The sequence below is a fragment of the Vanessa atalanta genome, chromosome W (assembly GCF_905147765.1).
Source record: "Vanessa atalanta chromosome W, ilVanAtal1.2, whole genome shotgun sequence".
Classification (NCBI taxonomy): domain Eukaryota; kingdom Metazoa; phylum Arthropoda; class Insecta; order Lepidoptera; family Nymphalidae; genus Vanessa; species Vanessa atalanta.
In genome coordinates, this window is record NC_061901.1 from 5,222,491 (window position 1) to 5,245,013 (window position 22,523).

A 22,523-nucleotide genomic window follows, 5' to 3' on the forward strand; every position below is an offset into this window, starting at 1 on the left:
ACACACGTATTCGTGCGCTGTGATAAAGTTTCAAAACCTTTAAAACATCCATATTCCGGTCCGTTTAAAGTAATAAGTAAAGAAGAAAAATATTTTAAAATCATGCAGGGAGATACAGAGAAAGTAGTTAGTATAGATCGCTTAAAACCTGCGTTCGCACTTTTAGCAAACAAACACGAGAACCATCCAAATAGGGCAAGCGAAACTATAAACAACAATCTTAAAGTATCGAGATTCGGTCGCGTTATTAAACCAACAGTTCGCTTCGCCTTGTGACTACATCTTCTTAAAAAATAAAGCATCTCTACAATATATATGTCGCAACCGGGTGAATTATTTCTGACAACGCCATCTAGTGGTATACGTTCGAGACTAGAATATTTTTAACGAGCTCAACACCAGCGTCAGGGGTCGCTCGACAACTGACGCTGGTGTTGAGCTCGTTAAAAATATTTACAGGGCCTGGGAGGAGTCACAGGATGCCTTAGGGATATTTTGTGATTTATCTAAGGCCTTTGATTGTGTGCAACACGAAACTTTGGTCAGGAAGCTACGTCATTATGGAATTAGGGACACTGCACTCAGTCTTCTGATTTCGTATCTGAGCAATCGCATTCAGAGGGTTGATGTAAATGGAAAGAGATCTCCCGGGTCTCCAGTTACTGTGGGGGTCCCTCAAGGATCAATTCTTGGACCATTTCTCTTCCTTGTTTATATAAATGACCTGCCACATCTCCTAGGTGATAAACTCGAGATAGTATTGTTTGCTGATGATACTTCTTTAATTTTTAAAATAAAAAGACATCTTTCGATATATGACGATGTGAACAATACTCTCTCTGAAATAGTAAATTGGTTTAGTGTTAATAATTTAATGTTAAATAGTAAAAAGACTAAATGTATTAAATTCACTACTCCCAATGTAAGATGTGTCAAAACGAGTGTACGTTTAAACGGGGAAGCATTAGATGTTTTAGAATCAACAGAGTTCCTTGGTATGACAATAGACTCTAAGCTCCAATGGGGCCCCCATATAAATAAATTGGCGAATAGACTTAGCTCTGCAGCCTATGCGGTAAAAAAAATTAGACTTTTGACTGATGTGGATACGGCACGCCTTGTGTACTTCAGTTATTTCCATAGTATAATGTCGTATGGCATCCTACTCTGGGGTAATGCAGCTGACATTAATACTATTTTTGTACTGCAGAAGAGGGCTATTCGTGCAATTTATAACCTGGTCCCAAAAGATTCGTTAAGAGGTAAATTTAAAGAAATTAAAATAATGACTGTCGCTTCTCAATTTGTTTTTGATAATGTTATGTGTGTACGCAAAAACATAAATGATTTTCCCAGAAATTGTGACGTACATTCCATTAACACTAGGAACAAGAATAAACTTGTTACTTCAAGTACCCGATTACACAGGGTTAGTAACTCTTTTTTGGGGCAATGTATACGTTTTTACAACAGGATCCCAGAAAACGTTCAAAATTATTCAATTATAAAATTCAAAAGAGTCGTTAAAGAGCGTTTGTGTGCTAAAGGATATTACAACACTAATGACTTTTTAGTTGACTGCACAAATAGCCTATGAGGGTATCACGTGGGTTGAATTCAAAGCTCTCTGCGCAACACGATTTATTTCGACCGAAACATTGGTGGGTACCCGGGTGCTGAGAAACCAAGTGAAAAAGAAACACTACCCGCATTTGCAAGTCGATTGATTTCGTCGCTGACCAACCGATGGAAAGACGTAAACAAAGAACAAATCGCCGTAGCAACTGTACTCACTTGTCACAGTTCGAACCGCGACTTCAGCGCATGGCATTTACTACGAACATTACACCGAGAGAGAAATTACAACAAGAACTGAGTGCTTTTTCACATCTCAAGCGCAAAATAAACACCACCAGTGAGCTGTCAAATACAACTGACGTGAAGCGAGCGAGGATGACCCAAGTTCAGTGATATAATTGTGGCAAAAGTGGTCATAAGCGAGTTGAATGTAGAAGTAAAACGATTGACACGAGAGGACGGCCTACACCTACAACATCGTCGAGTCAAGCATCGCAGCAGCCGGCAGCCAAGACCTTGGTTAGCTTTAAATGTGGCAAGCCGGGTCACATCGCCGCGCGGTGCAACAGCAGCAGCCACGGCGGCAGCGGACCCGCCGTCGGCGGCGCACACGGCGGCGAGCGACGCGTTGACGTCTGCACGGTGCAGCCACCGTCCGGGACATTAATACACATAGGTGAATTAATTCAGTTTACATATGATTCTGGTGCTGAATGCTCGTTAGTTAAAGAAAGTTTTTCATCAAAGTTCAGTGGCAAGCGCCACTATAATGTTGTTGCTATGACTGGTATTGGTAAAACACAAGCATTCAGTACAGAACTGATTTTATGTTGTGTAACGATTAACGGTCACCCTCTAGAAATCTTATTACATGTTTTGCCTGATAGCTATTTGCAAAGTAACGTTATGTTAGGCCGTGAGATTATAAATCGTGGTTTCGCGGTAAATATGACAGCTACCGAGCTTTCGTTCACTAAGGTTTGTTGTGTAAATTCGATCAGCCAAAATAGTGATAATACATTACGATTAGATTTAATTACGACGGGTGTGTCTGGTGAAAACAAATCTAAATTATTGGACGTGCTTAATCAGTTTTCTGAGTATTTTATTACCGGTTTACCTACAACGCGTGTAAACACAGGCGAGCTTAAGATTAAATTAATTGATTCGAATCGAACGATGCAGCGGCGACCCTATAGAATGTCAACAGAAGAACGTAGTATTGTACGCGAACGTGTAAAAGAGTTATTAGAAGCTAATATCATTAGGCCTAGTTGTTCTCCATTCGCGAGTCCGGCACTGCTAGTAAAGAAACATGACGTCTCCGATCGTATGTGTGTAGATTACCGCGAGCTTAATAGTAACACCGTCTCCGATCGTTACATGTTAAAGGCTTTAAATTCAAAGCGTACGTACAAATATGCACACGATAGGTTAAGAAAGATGCCAGCAGGTCATTTACCAGTCGATGTTGATGTTGATGATAGCTGTAACGGTATTGACGAGTAAGCTTAATGTATGTAGACGAGTAAGGGGTGCTAGCGGCCGTATTGCGTTCGACCGTACCTGTAGTTATTACGTAGTCGTAGCCCGGTAGAAGTCGGTACCTCTTGAGGCAACTCAAGTAGACTGTTGGCTAGAGAACCGTGGCGCTAGAGGTTTTTACTCGTAAACTTTAATGATAATGTTGCAGTATAGTGTTAATGTGGAATAAAATGACTGTGGTATCTGGCCTGGCGCGGTGATCTTGACTGTAATTGTAATTTTGATTATTTTGAATTCCTATTGTTCGATATTGTTTTAAAGTAGAGTTGAAGTTGAGTTGTTAATAGAAATTAAACTGTAGTGATCTAAGAGTTTCTTTATTTATCCGATGTGTATGTAATGTCAGAAGTGGCCGAGCAGAACAAGGTTTTCCTGTGGTATGTTTTGCCGGCAGGTTAACAATCACACGTGGGCGTGTGCAAGCAGGATGGCCGTGTCGCAACCGGGTGAATTATTTCTGACAACGCCATCTAGTGGTATACGTTCGAGACTACGTTATGGAATCGTTTCCGGAACGCCAGCGCCACGTAGCGGCACTCGATGGAGTTTGTGTAAGCATGCGCCAGAGGGGAACGTCGGACATCACTACTCTCCGAGGTTCGGCGCGTGCAGTCACAGAACCATCGCGCATTCCGGTCACCTACTTAAACTGTGTTACTGAGTCATTATACTGTGGTTGATTGTACAAGTGTGTTTTCTTGATCCTACGTCACCCACCGATAGACGCCCACATAAGAAAACCATGAACTATAACTGTGGTGATGGCCCTCCGCCGTCATATATAATAATGGGGAAAACACAAAGTAAAAATACAGAAGAGCACATCATCATAGCTCAAAATGGGGCAGGAAATAGTGCCGCCTCTTCCGCAGTAGCAACAGAAGAATCAAATCAAGCTTCACTGATTAGATATGAAATATATCTAATCTCTATCATCACATGTATCCTGGCAGGAATAGCGTACATGATGTGGAGGAAGTGCAAAGAAAATTACGCGCACTATATGAGAAGAGAGCTACAGGATGTAGGACTGGCGACTATAACAGTTCGTCGAGGGGAACAAAGCTTAAACAGCAGTTAACCTCATCGACAAGTGATTGTGTGAAGTGAAGTGATAGTGATAAGTAAAATGTTATTGAGTGTATTTTAAAAACTTTTGTGATTTTTTAATTTTTTGTTTAGATTTTACGTTACTTTATACATATATTATATTATATTTTTATTTTTGCATTGTAAAACAATATTTTAATTACAAACTTACAACTTAATGTAAACTTATATCTGACTAATTTTTTAGTGTGATTAATATTATTAATTTCTTTTGTCATAAAATAATTTTAAATTGTATTGTGTATACAATTATTTGAATTAAAGGGGGATGTACTGTGCCTACTATTAATACTATGTCACATAATTTTATTATTCAGTGTTGTAATAGATACTCAATTAAACAGACTTGATTCCTGCTGCGTCTAGTTATTTCACGCTTACCAAATAAGGTACTATACCGTTAACACAATTTCTTTAAATACTGAACAATTAGTTCAATCTTCACTCGTCGTATATATTTTTTGTCACCTTTCTTTGAAATCAGTATCTGTATGGTTTCAAGTTAATTTCAACTAGTTACCTAATGTTTGATAGGACGCGTAAGTGACGTAGGTAATCAGTTACTATTGTTTTTTTCGTTAGCGTGAAGTATGAATGGTATGATGAAAGGTTTTTTATAAGTGTAACAGATACATATTGCTTTTAAACACGGATTTTATTATTTTAAGAAATAATAAAATCCTTCGCGACGCGAGGGGTATTGTAACGATGTACAGTTATTTTTTATATAAAAAAAAATACATATATATTCGGATAAAAATAAATAAATAAAAATTAAATAAAACGGCACTATTTACATTTTAAATAATTAAGTACATACATATATCATGGCAACATATTTAGTTTTAAAATATTAACGTCCGAATGCTCACGGCTAATTTTTTTTTTTTTTAGCATTAGCAGCCCGTAAATGTCCCACTGCTGGGATAAAGGCCTCCTCTCCCTTTGAGGAGAAGGTTTGGAGCATATTCCACCACGCTGCTCCAATGCGGGTTGGCGGAATACACATGTGGCAGAATTTCGTTGAAATTAGACACATGCAGGTTTCCTCACGATGTTTTCCTTCACTGCCGAGCACGAGATGAATTATAAACACAAATTAAGCACATGAAAATTCAGTGGTGCCTGCCTGGGTTTGAACCCGAAATCATCGGTTAAGATGCACGTGTTCTAACCACTGGGCCATCTCTAATAGCTCGGCTAATAGCTCGCTTCAATGAATCATTCTCGACCGTCCCCCCTACTCCCGCACCCCTCTCGGTGGCGGCTGCGCTCGCGCCGCCGCGCCGGCCGTCAGACACGATCAGCTTCGAAGGAAGGAGCACGTTTACGCTGTCCTGCCTCCCGCGACAAGGTATCTTCGTACGAGCCCTTCCGCATACTCGAAGTATTGCACGCAACGTTTTTTTGTGTTGCAATTTTGTTGTAAAGTATATATACGTTTGAACCCCGTTTTGGGGTTCTACGTCATACTTGGGTTCTACGTCATACTTGGGTTCTACATCATACTTGAAATTTCGGCGTCACGCCAGTTCTCCACCATCCCCTCTGGAGGTCACTTCTGAAGCCCGTCATCTTGGGACCATCACAGAGTACCAGCGGGCTATAGCGGACTTCGTCGCCACGCCCTGACGACGTGTCTCACCTGCGCGACTCCTGGATTCTTCCCGAACGACCAGCTGCGGGACAAGCAGGGCAGTACCAGCACGGCTGCCTTCACGGATTTTAAAATTGACAGGCCCTTCCGAACCACGCCACGCCCAATAAATTTTATGTTGACTGAGGGTGCAGTATTTTTTTTGACGCCCCCCCGGCACACCGATCTGAGGAAAATAATTTGTTATCAATAGATAAGCTAAAGTCGGAGATGTTATTTTTGACTCTTCCAGTTTCGCAATTAATAATTTTCCATGTCATTTTAATTTTATCAGGTGCGTCAAAAAAAATGTTTTTTATATGCAATGATTTAGCTGTATGACATACACGTTTGAATAGTTTAGAGTAGGCACTAACATAACTGATAAATGAAAAAGATCGGTTGTATGATCTTTCACTATAAAGTTCATACAACCTCTGCCTACTCTTGTGAATTCCGACAGTCGCCCAATCATTAAATTTAAGAAAATTCCTAGAATAGACTGTCTTGGAAGTAAATATGGCATTAAATTCTGTTTTAATTAGTTTAAAAAAATTGTTATAAAGCTCATTAGAATTATCATTTAATTGTAAATATGAGAGCTTTGCCATGATATTACTTCTGAACTTCTCAATTCGATACAAATTGATTGGAACAAATGTCTGTTTTAAATCCTTAGCATTATTATTTTTTTGCGAATTAAATGAAGCCAACTGTCCACAATGATCAGAACTTAACATATTTATAATACATTTATGATTAGGTACACAGTTGGTAAATATGTTGTCAATACATGTTCCAGTGGATTCAGTGATTCTAGTTGGCTCTAAGAATAAGTTAATGAGGTTATATGAATATAATAATGATCTGAATCTAATACTTGTGCTACAGTTTTCTAATAAATTTATGTTGAAGTCACCACAAATAAAAATATATTTACTTGATCCAGATAATTTCAATAATGCACTTTCCAATATTTTCTCAAATGCTTCATATAACCCGCTAGGAGGTCTGTATACGCATACAACAATGACATGCTCAAGCTCTGCACAGGCTATTTCAATAGTCTGCTCAATAGAAAGGCTCACAACATCCTTACGTTCTTTAAATTTTAGATTTTTGTTAATAAGTATTAATGAGCCACCACGTATAGCTTTTTTTCTATTGAACATACTAGCCATCTGGTGACCACTAAAGTTAAACATAAACTGATAATTTACAAGCCAATGTTCTGTTATACATAAAATATCAATGGCATTACTGTTTATGAATAACTCAATTTCTAAATCTTTTCCTGTCATTCCTTGAATGTTTTGGTGCACCAGGTTTACAAGTTTACTATTATTATTGTTTTGATTATTTCTAATTTTAAGATTTAGGAATTTATCCAAGGTTAAATTACTATTAGGTAAATTAATATTAGTATTAATAATACTTGAGCCAGAGACTATCTCTTTTGTCTTAAAATTCAATTTAAATTACTTTTATCAGTGTTAATATAAATTAAATTGTTATTTTTATTATGCATATGATCCTTGGTAACATTAGGCATAAAATAATTATTGATATTGTAAGCTATTAGATTACCAATTTGTCTTCTCGATTTTATTGGTAGGTACATAGTACCCTCTGTCAACTTAAATCTATATATGAATTTATTAATGTCAAATAACATAAAATCATTGCTACAATGTCGGGTCAAATTGTATAAAGATACATTTAAGTCATAAGTCGTGAGGCGAGACGTCAAATTTTCAATAACTTCATTTAATCTTTCTTAATTTTCATTGATTTTTGTGAGTGACTCATTAAATTTAGAAATAGCAGACTTTGATATAATAAGGATTTCTTTGACAAGATCTAGTAGCTTCTTATCATTATTCTTAAGGTGCTCAATTGCATTAGCATAGCGAATTGCATCATTTTCATCCATGGTGCCAAATACATGTTTGAAAACGGTACCGATGCCAGAGAACCAGGCGGACCTTTTATACTTAGAAGGAATAAGATGAGAAATAGAATAGTAGTCTCTCATCAAGTCATCGAACATGGAATTTAAAGGTTGAAAGATATTTTCGCACTCGGATTTATCGATTTCTTTATTCGCAGGACAAAGATGCTGAGAAGTTTGTAAAACATAATAATATAAATAAATAAATAAATAAATAAACATTTTTAATGTTATCTATATGTGGTTTAATATATTCTATTTCTATAGGTACAATAATATGAAAATGGTCATTGACCTTTTCTAGAGAACCTAAAGGATTAAAATAGATTCCTGGGCTCTTCGTTATTTGTTCGACGAATTCTTCGCGTTTAAAACCATAACAGAAAGCCAGGCTGTAAAATGAAATTAAAATGAAAGAAAGGGAAAGTACTTTGTACTTTGCATTCAGAGGACAAGATATTATTTGTTTATTCATATATTACTGTATTGAAATCCTTTTTAGTATACGTTGAGTTTAGGAAATCAGTGTAGTATTCGTCGGAATTCATTGGACTGAGTAGGTCAGCGAATATTTCTCTGCTAGGACTATTCAGAATATTATCAAGGTGAGGATTAGCATTTTTTATATCTCCTTTTCCAGATTAATGGGGACACTCGAGACATCGTCAAGGTGAGTAGGGCTTAGTATGTTTTCATTTTCAGGTATAGGGTTAGTTGACTCAGGTAAGGTTTCAGGGCTTTGAAAACTTGTTAAAGGTTGTGGATCGGGTTCGACAGTGACGGGACGAATGTCCCTCTGGAATGTCGAGGAGCATTTTTAAACCCAAATGGCATGCGTTGAAATTCGAAATGACCTTGGGGAACGTTAAAGGCTGTTTTGGCTGCGTCTTTTGATGCCATTTTAATCTGATGAAAACCGGATGCCAAGTCGAGTGTTGAAAAATATTTTGATTTGCCAAGTTGATCCAGGATTTCATTTATGTTAGGTATCGGATATGAATCTCCGATAGTTATGTCATTAAGTCGCCTATAATCTATTACGACTCTCCATTTACGCTGGCCAGAAGCATCCAACTTCTTCGGGACAACCCAACATCTTAGACATAGATGGCTTAATAATTCCGTCTTTTAACATTTTATCAACTCAACTCAAAACTCAAACTCAAATTCCTTTATTCAATATAGAAGTATTACACTTTCTTATTGATGGTAAACACTACCACCGGTTCGGAAAAAGAAAACACCCTGACCTGAGAAGAACCGGCAAAAGAAACTCAGCGGGACTTTTTTTTTACGTCTAATTAATTATATACATCATTTTATATGAGTAGAAACAGCCAGGAGGCGATCGTTTCATTCCCAAGGTGTGCTATCAAACATAAACTCACTAATTGTATAGTAACCTTTCGCACACAAGCGTTCCTTAACAAATTTTTTTTTTTAATTTCGCAACAGAAGCATTTTGAAAGCTTTCTGGGATCCTGTTGTAGAAGCGTACACATTGCCCCACAAAAGAGTTACTGACTCTATGCAGTCGAGTAACAGGAGTAACAAGATTGTGTTTGTTCCTTGTACCAACGTTATGAGAATCACATTTTCTCATAAAAACATTAATATTTTTCCGTACATACAAAACATTACTGAATATATATTGAGAAGCAACAGTCAATATCTTAATTTCTTTAAATTTATACCTCGAAGATTCCTTGGCTCCCAGGTTATAGATTGCGCGAATAGCCCTCTTCTGCAGCACAAATATAGTATGGATAGCGGCTGCGTTACCCCAAAGCATAATACCGTAGGACATTATACTGTGAAAGTAACTGAAATAAACTAGGCGAGCCGTATCAACATCGGTAAATAATCTAATTTTTTTGACCGCAAATGCCGCAGAACTCAGTCTACCCGACAATCCGTTTATATGGGGGAGCCACTGTAATTTGGCATCAAGAGTAAGGCCAAGAAATTCAGTTGTTTCAACTGGATCCATCGATTCCCCATTGATAAGTACATCGGGTTTAACATTTTGCACGTTTGGTGTGCTAAATTTTACAATTTTAGTTTTTTTATTATTCAGCCTAAGATTATTTACGCTAAGCCAGTGTACTATATCAGACATAGCATTGTTTACATCGTCATACTGTACCTGTTTCCTATTAATTTTAAAAACCAAAGAGGTATCATCAGCAAACAATACTATATCATGTTTGTTCCCAACAAGAAAGGGCAAGTCATTTATATATATGAGGAATAGAAAAGGTACAAGAATTGATCCTTGTGGGACCCCCATACCAACTAAGACCCCAGGAGACCTTGTCCCTTTAACGTCAACCCTCTGAATTCTATTGTTAAGATAAGAAGTCAGAAGGTCGAGTGCACATTCTCTAATTCCATAGTGATATAGTTTCCTGACCAGAGTTTCATGTTGAACACAATCAAAGGCTTTGGATAAGACCTCTCCCAGGCTTCATAGATATTTCTTATTAGTTTGATACCAGCGTCGGTAGTAGAGCGACCCCTCGTAAATCCAAATTGTTTTCTATGAAGCAGATTGTATCTATTGAAATATGTTAATAATTGATTTAAAATATTTTTTTCAAATATTTTGCTGAGGGTTGGTATTATCGAGATTGGCCTATAGTTGTTAGGATCTGAAGAGCTACCAGATTTAAATATTGGAATGACTTTACTATGTTTCATCAGGTCAGGAAATACACCACGTTGAACACAATCATTGAATATTATTGCAAGATAAGGTGCAATTAGATCAATAATTGAATTAATCACCTTTACAGAAATACCCCATAGATCAGCAGTTTTCTTAATGTCTAATGACTTAAATGTACAAATTATGTCATTGGTGTTTACAGGGGTAAAATTAAATTTAGATTTGCATTCACGTACATTTTCTTTCATTAATGATTCGGCAACTGGAGAAGAAATAATTAACTTAGTTGTAGAAACTGGTATGTCAGCAAAAAATTGTTCAAAAACTGAAGCAACTTCCCGTTCACTATTTATGACTTTATTATTATAATTTAAGTTCAATTCGAAGCTGCGACTGCCACCTCTACCAGTTTCACAATTAATAATTTTCCAAGTCATTTTTATTTTGTCATGTGCATTCTTAATTCTATTTTTTATAGTTAAAGACTTTGCCAAAAAGAACACTTTTCTAAATAAATTTGAATAGTTACTTACATAGTTGGCAAAAGTGGCACTGTGATTGTACGTCCTTTCATTATAAAGCTCGTTGCCTACTTTTATGAATTCCAATAGTAGCCCAATCATTGAATTTTAAAAAGTTTTTTGTATTAACTGTTTTAGAAGTGAATATTGCATTAAACTTGTTTCTAATTAATTTAAATAGATTATTATACAAAGCATTGGGGTTATCACTAAAAGATAAGTGTGGTAGATTGGCCAAAATATTACTTCTAAACTTCTCAATACGACTTGTGGTCAAAGGAACAAACATTATTTTTTCGGAATTGCTTATTTTTTTAACATGGAAGTTAAATAAAGCTTGTTGTCCACAATGATCTGAATTTAGTTTGTCGGCGCTTCACATATGCCGACGACGAGAGAGGCGCGGGGCACGGGGCGCGGGCTCGCGGCCCGTTGCGCGTGCGCCGCGATTCACCGGTCACTCAGCGAGCGACAGCCAACTAGGCGGACATTTTATCGTCCTTGCTTGCAGTTTTAATACGCAAATAAATTATTATAATACAGTCCAAGTTTTATTACACCGAAGTCCCGTTAGGGCTCCTACATTTTCTGGTCCTTCGAAGCGAAAAATCTGCATACTTCCGTCGCATTACAATTGCAACGCAACGGTCGTTGACGTCGCGTGGTGTACATTGACCGCGCCCAAGGACAAAGGACAAGAAGTCGTCTCCGTCATCTACGTGGCAGCCTTCGTCGTCTTAAGAAGCTGATGTCAGGGAGTATAATTCTGTATTTGAGTGAGTCCATCCAATTACTTATTTCCAACTTTCCCTATTGAAAACTTCTTTTTGCCGAAATTTTTATTTTTTAAATATTTCTCCTTAATTAATTTCCATCTTCTAGTTAATAAAGTAATATATTGCTTAATTATTTCATTGATGCATTATTTAATTGTTTTATAATAAAAAGTACGCACGCACTTGACACGTGTTAACCTTTAAGCCGGTCAAGTCTTATCGCTTTGAATAGAACCCGTTCGTCTACGCAAACAGGTGCTGCATTTTTTATATCCATTCATTACGATTCCTTTGTTTGATTAATTTTTTTATGACTCTTTTTTTGTTTCACATTGCAACATAAAAACTTTTAAGATGTCTGATAATTTAAAAACCCTTATTAAAAAACGTAGTTCAATATTTAATAATTATTTAATGTTAATAAAAAGCAGTCCCGAATTATCAGAGTTACAACGTCTTGACCTCATGGAACGTTTTCGTAAATTTGAAAATTTATATAATTAATTTGATGACCTGCAGAATACGATTGAACTACTTTTCGAGGATGCCGAGTCTACGTTTACTGAGCGTGAGGACTTCGACCGTCAGTATTTCAATCTGGTGGCACTCACGCGCAGCCTGCTCGGTGCTTCGTCCAACAGTGCTGGATCTGAGGCGGGCTTCAAAGATGCTGACTCAGGTGCACATATTTCCAATTCAAGGAATTTTATTTGTTTGCCTAAAATAGATTTACCGCATTTCGACGGGACCTATCAATGCTGGCTAGAATTTCGCGATACTTTTACATCTTTAATTCACAATAATACTACCATTAATTATATCAATAAATTCCATTACCTTCGAGCTTCACTCCAGGGTAATGCAGCTTTAATTATTAAAAATATTGATTTTAAAGGGGATCATTACAATATTGCATGGGATCTTTTATGCGAACGATACAATAATAATCGCATTCTCGTCAATAACCACATACAGGCCCTTTTTGATGTCGAGTCAATAACAAATGAGTCTAGTGTTTCAATTAGAAATCTAGTTGATACGATTAATTAAAAATGTTAGGGCATTAACAACATTAAATCAGCCCACTCAATATTGGGATACTTTACTCATTTATATAATGTCTAAAAAATTAGATTTAAAAACTAGTCGGGATTGGGAAGAACATAGAAACAATACTTTAAAAGATGATCCCACTCTAGCACAATTTTGTTCCTTTTTAAACAAAAAGGCAGATTGGTTGGAATCCGTCGAATCAAATATTAATCTTTCTCAAAATTGAAATAAAACTAGTTTTTTTTAACGGATTTAATCGCGTATATTAATTATTTTATTTTAACATCCCGTCGTTTCGAGCACTTTGCAGTGTTCGTGGTCACGGGCAGACTAAGGTGACATTTGTCTGTTCGAATTAAAAAGAAATATTATTTACAACTACCGCCAACGATTTCTTAATTGGTATCTTGAGTAGCGTTCCGGTTGCACGCAGAAGGCACTAACTGTATCTTTAGGTCTTGCAGTCTGTTGGATTTGGGATTTTAAATTTTTAATAAGTGGATCCCAAGTGTTAGAAAGTCTCCAACCATTTTCTCTATTGAAGTTCGGATGTTTTTGAATTTCAATAGCCTCGCGTATCATTCTAGGAATGAATCTGTGTTCTCTAGCGAGGATCTGTGGTTTATCAAATCGAATAAAATGGTTGGGTTTATCCAGAGCATGTTCACAGACTGCAGACTTTGAAGAACGCCTATTTTTGACATCTCCTATATGTTCCTTGACCCTAGTACCGATGCTTCTCTTTGTTTGACCTATGTAAGATAAACCACACTCACATTCGAGTTTATATACTCCCGCAGTTTGTAAAGGGATATTACTCTTGATAGGTCTCAAGAACTGGCTCACTTTCTTATGAGGCTTGTAAATGGTTTTAATCGAAGCTCGCTTCAAGATATTGCCAATCCTGTCTGTAACTCCCTTCACATATGGTAGAAATGCAGGTTGTCGCTCAACTGTGGGTGGCTTGATACGGCTTCTGCGATGCTGGCGAGGCACGGGCAGCTTGTTCTGGTGGAGTGCAAGCTTGACCTGAAGTAGCTCGTCCTCTAGGTGTTCAGCATCGCAGAGATGGTGGGCTCTCTGAAACAAAGATTTGCCAACGGTAGCTAACTGACTAGGGTGGTGGTGCGAGTCACCATTGAGGTATTTATTGGTGTGTGTGGGTTTCCTATAAACTGTGTGACTTAATGTATTGTCAGGATTCCTGATGATAAGGATGTCAAGAAAAGCTAAAGAATTATTTGCCTCTAATTCCATAGTAAATTGAATGTTTTTATTTATAGAATTGAGATGTACTAAAAATGCAGATGTCAGATCACTAGGTAGTATTGTGAAAGTGTCATCTACGTACCGTTTATAAAACCTAGGTGTTATTGGTCCGGAGTGAAGAGCCCTCTCCTCTAGGTCTTCCATGAATAAATCAGCGACCACGGGGGATACTGGGGAACCCATGGCTACTCCGTCAACTTGTACATAGAATTCATCATTCCACAATAAATAACCAGATGTGAGGCAGTGATGTAACAGCTCTGCATATTCAATAGGCATGTTGTGTGTCTGTAGCTTCCTCTTGACAATTTCGATGCAGTCTTGTATGGGTAAGGAGGTATACAATGACTGGACATCAAAACTAACCATTGTCTCGTTGTTGGTTAATTTAAGGTCTTTGATTTCACCAACAAACTGGTAAGAATCCTTGACATACGCCGCAGTGTGTCCTCGGAGGGGTGATAATATCCTTGCTATGTGTTGAGCCAATCTATATGTTGGTGTATCGATTTGGCTTACAATAGGACGCAGCGGAGCACCAGTTTTATGGATCTTAGGTAACCCATACAGTTTTGGTGGCTTTGCACATGTAGGCACGAGTGATTTTTTGTCCAGATTTAATTTTTCTTGATGTTTAGATATTAACGCGGATGTCTTTTTAAGAATCTTATTAGTAGGGTCTTTAGTTACTTTTTTATAAGTTTTTACATCCGATAAAATCGCGGAAATTTTCTGGTTATAATCACACGTATCCATCACAACGGTCGCGTTTCCCTTATCTGCTCGGAGGACTGTAATGTCTTTATTATTGCGTAAGTTCTTCAGTGCTATAGATTCATCACTTTCACAATTCATGGTTTATCTTACATAGGTCAAACAAAGAGAAGCATCGGTACTAGGGTCAAGGAACATATAGGAGATGTCAAAAATAGGCGTTCTTCAAAGTCTGCAGTCTGTGAACATGCTCTGGATAAACCCAACCATTTTATTCGATTTGATAAACCACAGATCCTCGCTAGAGAACACAGATTCATTCCTAGAATGATACGCGAGGCTATTGAAATTCAAAAACATCCGAACTTCAATAGAGAAAATGGTTGGAGACTTTCTAACACTTGGGATCCACTTATTAAAAATTTAAAATCCCAAATCCAACAGACTGCAAGACCTAAAGATACAGTTAGTGCCTTCTGCGTGCAACCGGAACGCTACTCAAGATACCAATTAAGAAATCGTTGGCGGTAGTTGTAAATAATATTTCTTTTTAATTCGAACAGACAAATGTCACCTTAGTCTGCCCGTGACCACGAACACTGCAAAGTGCTCGAAACGTCGGGATGTTAAAATAAAATAATTAATATACGCGATTAAATCCGTTAAAAAAAAACTAGTTTTATTTCAATGTGTAATAATCGCGAAAATCTAAGACAACATTATGTGAACCAGTACGGACTGGAAACATCAAATAAAATTCGCCGGTTGGAGTACCTAAAAGTCAAACATGCCCGATTCGTAACGTCCATGAACTTCCTGAAAAGATGCCGTGACAATAATCTTATTCCGGTTTGTGTAAGGATCGCACCTAAGAAGGACATAAAGCATGGTGATAAAATACTCAATCAGGCAAGTAAGAAATTATTGTTACAACTCATCCGAGAACATCGATTTGACGCGCGACGGTTAACGGATCAAATTGACAGCCTAAGTAAAGAACTCGAGTCACGATTATCTAAAACAGATTGGCAAAAATGCTACGATTTTACTAATAAACGAGCCGCTATAAAATATAATAACTTAAAATTAAAACAAATAAAAAAATTCGAAAAACTCAGCGGAGTAAAATCAAATTATAAGAATTTCAACAATGGCAACACCGGGGAAATTCAAAAACCTGCGCGTGCTTCACTTGTCAATCTGTCAAAACAAAGTTTAGATGAATCGACTATTGCGGTATTAAATAAAGGATTAAACTTTGCACCGGCTCCATCCACAATACCGTTTGAAGACATTATTTGCAATGTGGAGGAGTGTCTTTTCAAAAATAACATCACAAAGGAAGACTCGGAAGCTATTCGACAGGACATTTCGAGTGTTTTACGTCGAAGCCGGCCTCCGAAAAGAAACCTTACTCGTGATGAATCTATAGCACTGAAGAACTTACGCAATAATAAAGACATTACAGTCCTCCGAGCAGATAAGGGAAACGCGACCGTTGTGATGGATACGTGTGATTATAACCAGAAAATTTCCGCGATTTTATCGGATGTAAAAACTTATAAAAAAGTAACTAAAGACCCTACTAATAAGATTCTTAAAAAGACATCCGCGTTAATATCTAAACATCAAGAAAAATTAAATCTGGACAAAAAATCACTCGTGCCTACATGTGCAAAGCCACCAAAACTGTATGGGTTACCTAAGATCCATAAAACTGGTGCTCCGCTGCGTCCTATTGTAAGCCAAATCGATACACCAACATATAGATTGGCTCAACACATAGCAAGGATATTATCACCCCTCCGAGGACACACTGCGGCGTATGTCAAGGATTCTTACCAGTTTGTTGGTGAAATCAAAGACCTTAAATTAACCAACAACGAGACAATGGTTAGTTTTGATGTCCAGTCATTGTATACCTCCTTACCCATACAAGACTGCATCGAAATTGTCAAGAGGAAGCTACAGACACACAACATGCCTATTGAATATGCAGAGCTGTTACATCACTGCCTCACATCTGGTTATTTATTGTGGAATGATGAATTCTATGTACAAGTTGACGGAGTAGCCATGGGTTCCCCAGTATCCCCCGTGGTCGCTGATTTATTCATGGAAGACCTAGAGGAGAGGGCTCTTCACTCCGGACCAATAACACCTAGGTTTTATAAACGGTACGTAGATGACACTTTCACAATACTACCTAGTGATCTGACATCTGCATTTTTAGTACATCTCAATTCTATAAATAAAAACATTCAATTTACTATGGAATTAGAGGCAAATAATTCTTTAGCTTTTCTTGACATCCTTATCATCAGGAATCCTGACAATACATTAAGTCACACAGTTTATAGGAAACCCACACACACCAATAAATACCTCAATGGTGACTCGCACCACCACCCTAGTCAGTTAGCTACCGTTGGCAAATCTTTGTTTCAGAGAGCCCACCATCTCTGCGATGCTGAACACCTAGAGGACGAGCTACTTCAGGTCAAGCTTGCACTCCACCAGAACAAGCTGCCCGTGCCTCGCCAGCATCGCAGAAGCCGTATCAAGCCACCCACAGTTGAGCGACAACCTGCATTTCTACCATATGTGAAGGGAGTTACAGACAGGATTGGCAATATCTTGAAGCGAGCTTCGATTAAAACCATTTACAAGCCTCATAAGAAAGTGAGCCAGTTCTTGAGACCTATCAAGAGTAATATCCCTTTACAAACTGCGGGAGTATATAAACTCGAATGTGAGTGTGGTTTATCTTACATAGGTCAAACAAAGAGAAGCATCGGTACTAGGGTCAAGGAACATATAGGAGATGTCAAAAATAGGCGTTCTTCAAAGTCTGCAGTCTGTGAACATGCTCTGGATAAACCCAACCATTTTATTCGATTTGATAAACCACAGATCCTCGCTAGAGAACACAGATTCATTCCTAGAATGATACGCGAGGCTATTGAAATTCAAAAACATCCGAACTTCAATAGAGAAAATGGTTGGAGACTTTCTAACACTTGGGATCCACTTATTAAAAATTTAAAATCCCAAATCCAACAGACTGCAAGACCTAAAGATACAGTTAGTGCCTTCTGCGTGCAACCGGAACGCTACTCAAGATACCAATTAAGAAATCGTTGGCGGTAGTTGTAAATAATATTTCTTTTTAATTCGAACAGACAAATGTCACCTTAGTCTGCCCGTGACCACGAACACTGCAAAGTGCTCGAAACGTCGGGATGTTAAAATAAAATAATTAATATACGCGATTAAATCCGTTAAAAAAAACTAGTTTTATTTCAATGTGTAATAATCGCGAAAATCTAAGACAACATTATGTGAACCAGTACGGACTGGAAACATCAAATAAAATTCGCCGGTTGGAGTACCTAAAAGTCAAACATGCCCGATTCGTAACGTCCATGAACTTCCTGAAAAGATGCCGTGACAATAATCTTATTCCGGTTTGTGTAAGGATCGCACCTAAGAAGGACATAAAGCATGGTGATAAAATACTCAATCAGGCAAGTAAGAAATTATTGTTACAACTCATCCGAGAACATCGATTTGACAATTCAATTCTTAGTTTAATGGCTTTTAGTTGTGCCATAGGGCACAGATTATTTCGCCAATGTCACGTAGGATGGAGAAGACACGAATGAGATTGATCGGTATGGTTGAGATAACAAACTCAATTAAATTTTAAAGTCAAATATAGTAGTAGTAATTTCCTTGTTAATCCGTAACCTAGAACAACACAAACATTAAGGGTTAGTAATAGAAACTAAACTAAACTATATATAATAAGATAAGACACTCAATTGGACTATTCACAACTTAATTTTATTACATTTAATATATTTACACAAAAAAGAACAAAATGGACTAAACACAAACGTCAACAAACATTCAACATTTATAGGACGAGGAACTTTAGGAGGGAGAATGTCGTAAATGGGATGAAGAAGCTTAGGACAAAGGAACAGGATATGGGTAGCGGAACCTTCGTCTAGGCCACATTCACACAGCGAGTGATCTCGAACTCTTATCTTTGCTAGGTGGGTAGGTGTGCATGAATGGCCGAGGCGTAACCGACAGATAGTGGAAGTGACCCAACGGTCAGCGTGCCTGTGAAATGAAAACCAAGGTCGCCTCGGAATTTCAGGTTGTAACGCCGAATAATACTTACCCTTAACCGATTTTGATGAAATCCAGAAAGCATTCCAGGATTTATCCATATGAGTTTTCGCAAGAGTGAGCAAGTCTCGAGATGAATTGACAAAATGCTCAGATGTACCAGATTGGATAGCAATCTTAGCATATGAGTCAGCCATCTCATTTCCAATAATACCGGAATGACTTGGAATCCAGACCAGCAAAACTTGAAGACCTTGTTGGTGACAGGACAACAGGGCCTCTCTGATCTTAAAAACGATAGAAAGTCTTAATTTGCTACGAAAAGGATTTTCTTTAATGGCCAACAGACAGCTTAATGAGTCACATAAGATAAGTGATTGTTGTATGTTGTGTGACTGGGCATACATAATAGCTTCCAGTAAAGCAATGGCCTCACCGGAAAATATAGAGGTTTCAGGGGGGCATTTAAATAAAAGGGCTATTTTATATTTAGGTATCCAACAAGCTGCGCCAACGCAGCCGGTCGGTGAGAGCTTAGAGGCATCAGTATATATAGGGAGGTGATTTGGCCAATTTTGATGAAACATTTTTTGGAATTGGACACTAGTATCAGGAGAACCTTTTATAAGACCAAGATTTGTTATAACAGGGGTATTATAAATAAGAGCTTTAAAGGAGGTGGAAAAGAGAGGATTAGAAGGAAAAGTTGTAAGGGGATGAGGGAGGTTGGTATACTTAAGGAAACTGTTTAATAGGAATGAGGATTTTGGACTGTTTGAGTTGTAAAGGTGGGATAATTTGTTTAATCGGGCCAATAGAGGATGGGAAGATAGCTGTAACAATTTGATGACAAAGCGGTCACATAAGTATTGCCTCCTTATATGGAGAGGAGGGTCAACACACTCAACCTGCAGAGCATTAGTAGGGGTGGATTTCATCGCACCCAAGATTATGCGCAAACATTTAAACTGAATTTTGTTTAATTTTTCTGAAGCTGATTTATTGAAGGGATCTAGAACAAACAGTCCATAGTCCAAATGACTACGAACTATTGCGTTATAGATCAGCTTCAATGTATAAGGGTGAGCTCCCCACCAAACTCCAGATACTGCTCTAAGGGCATTAATTGATTTTTCACATTTCTTGGCTAAATGGTCAGAGTGTGAAATTCCGTTCAGTCGGTGATCGAGAATAATACCAAGAAATTTTGTTTTATCTACAAAGTTAATGAGTTGACCCTCATAAAACAAATTAAAAGTAGGTATACGTCTTTTTTTAGTAAATACCACTGCTTGACTTTTAGCTATCGACAGCGATAAGCCATGGTCAGAGAGCCATTGGGATAGGTAATGCAAAGCAGAATTTAATCGAAATGTTAAATTTTCTGTGGAACTAGATCTATAATACAAAACAGTGTCATCAGCATACTGGAGTATATTACAAAAATTGTTAACAGACAAATCGAGATCATGGGTGTATATGCTGTAAAGTAGAGGACTGAGTACTGAGCCTTGAGGAAGACCTTTCCAGACAAGTCTGGGGGGAAGTGAGAGATGTTGGTGTCTAACCGTTATTGATCTGCAAGTTAACAGATTACAAATGAGATGTACTATCCTCGGTGGAATACTCAGCTGTTGCATTTTCTGCCTGAGCAACGGAAGAAGTACATTATCATATGCAGAAGATATATCTAGAAAGATTCCCACAAGGTACTCTCCTTTAGCAAAGGCTATTCGAATGTCTGTTGTGAGTATGCTTAGACTATCAATGGTGCTCAACCCCTTCCGAAAGCCAAATTGAGAGGGAGCAAGTATATTTCTGCTTTCCATTAACCATTCCAGGCGGTTCTTCAACAGATGTTCAGTGATCTTTGCCAAAGTTGATGATAAAGCTATCGGTCTATAAGAGTTGCAATCTAAAGGGTTCTTACCCGGTTTAAGGATCGGGATAACAATTTGTGTCTTCCAAGATTGCGGGACAATTCCTTTGATAAAAACCGAGTTAATTATATTTAAAAAACATTTTTTCGCTTTATCATTTAATTTAGAAATAAAAGAGTAAGGAACGCCGTCTTCCCCAGGAGTAGAATCAGACAAACCATTTAAAGCACATTGAAGTTCGGAAAAAGAAAAGGGGGCATCCATTTCATCCAAAATGGATGTGGATGCTGGCGTAGAACTAAGAAAACTGTCCTCATAAGGGACAAATGGGGGGGCAAGCTTATCAGCAAAATTGTTAAGCCACTCAGAAGGAGTATTTGAGGAAGGGTCAACAGAATTAAGGCACCGGCGGAATTTTTTAAGTTGGGACCAGACTACAGAGGAAGAGGAACGAGGACTCAGGGATTCACAGAAATGAATCCAACTAACTTTTTTCTTTTTAGAAATTAATTGTTTAAATTTGGCGTCGATTTTCTGATATTTACAAAAGTTATCCAAAGACATACACAATGAGTATGATGCTTCAGCCTCTAGTCTTTGTTCAGATAATCGTTTGCATTCCTCATCCCACCAGGGGGTGGAAAGCAAATGATTTTTTGAGGTGTGTTTTTTAGGGAAGTGGAGATTAGCTGCAGTTAAAATACCGTTAAGGAAAAGATCATAGCAAAGAATTACATTTCCATAGTCTTGTGAAACAAAGAGGGTGTCGATCATGGAATCAACAGACTCAGCATATGCAGACCAGTTAACATTTTTTAATTTAAATTTTAATAAGGGATTTGGATTGATATGGGCAATGGATCGGTGATTTAAAGAAAGGAGGATAGGAAAGTGGTCACTGCCAAAAGAGGATGAGAGGACATTCCAGGATATTTGAGAAGCAAGGACTGGTGAGGTTAAGGATAAGTCTACAGCGGATTTTGGGTTTTGGTTAGGATATACTCTACGTGTTGGTGAGCCATTATTGAGGATGCAGAGGTTTGCATCATCAAATATGTCCGTCAACAAGAGAGCAAATGGGTCACAGAAATGTGAACCCCAGGAGGTGTGATGGGCGTTAAAATCCCCCATGACTAGGATAGGACTAGGGAGAGAGGAAATGATGGCAGATATATCAGGAATTAAAGCTGGATTAGGATGAGGAATATACAGGGAAAGAAACGAGATGTTGAGGGCTCTAACAGCAACAGCATTAATATGCTGGCTGGGAAGGGATAAAGGAATTTGGGAGAAAGGAAGGGAGTGCCGAACGAAAATGGCACTCCCAGCATAACCATCACTTCTGTCATCCCTCAAACAGGAGAAGCCTGGGACCCGGAATCGGGATCCAGGGATCAACCATGTTTCAGAGATGGCAATAATGACAGGTTTATGGATGTTTATGAGAGAGAGGAGTTCATGTTTTTTAGGCCGGACGCTCTTGCAGTTCCATTGAAGGAAGCTGATTGGGGCCATTGTGAAGGATGGAGAATAACTGACATAAGTCTTGAGCAACGTTGGACGGTAAGGGGATATCGTTACATGTTGAGATAATACTGAGAAGTATCTTAGTTAGCATTTCAAAGAAGTTGGGATTGTTATTAAGAGGGTTAGGAGTGTTTTGGTTGAGAGCACAACCATTA

At 37.9% G+C, this 22,523-nt stretch overlaps 1 protein-coding gene across 1 annotated transcript; it reads right to left on the reverse strand.

Annotated features, from left to right (window-relative positions):
- Positions 1–13,216: 13,216 nt before the first annotated feature.
- Positions 13,217–14,251, reverse strand: LOC125075689. Its single transcript, XM_047687397.1, has one exon. The coding sequence runs from the start codon at positions 14,249–14,251 to the stop codon at positions 13,217–13,219; it is 1,035 nt and encodes a 344-aa protein (XP_047543353.1).
- Positions 14,252–22,523: the final 8,272 nt, after the last annotated feature.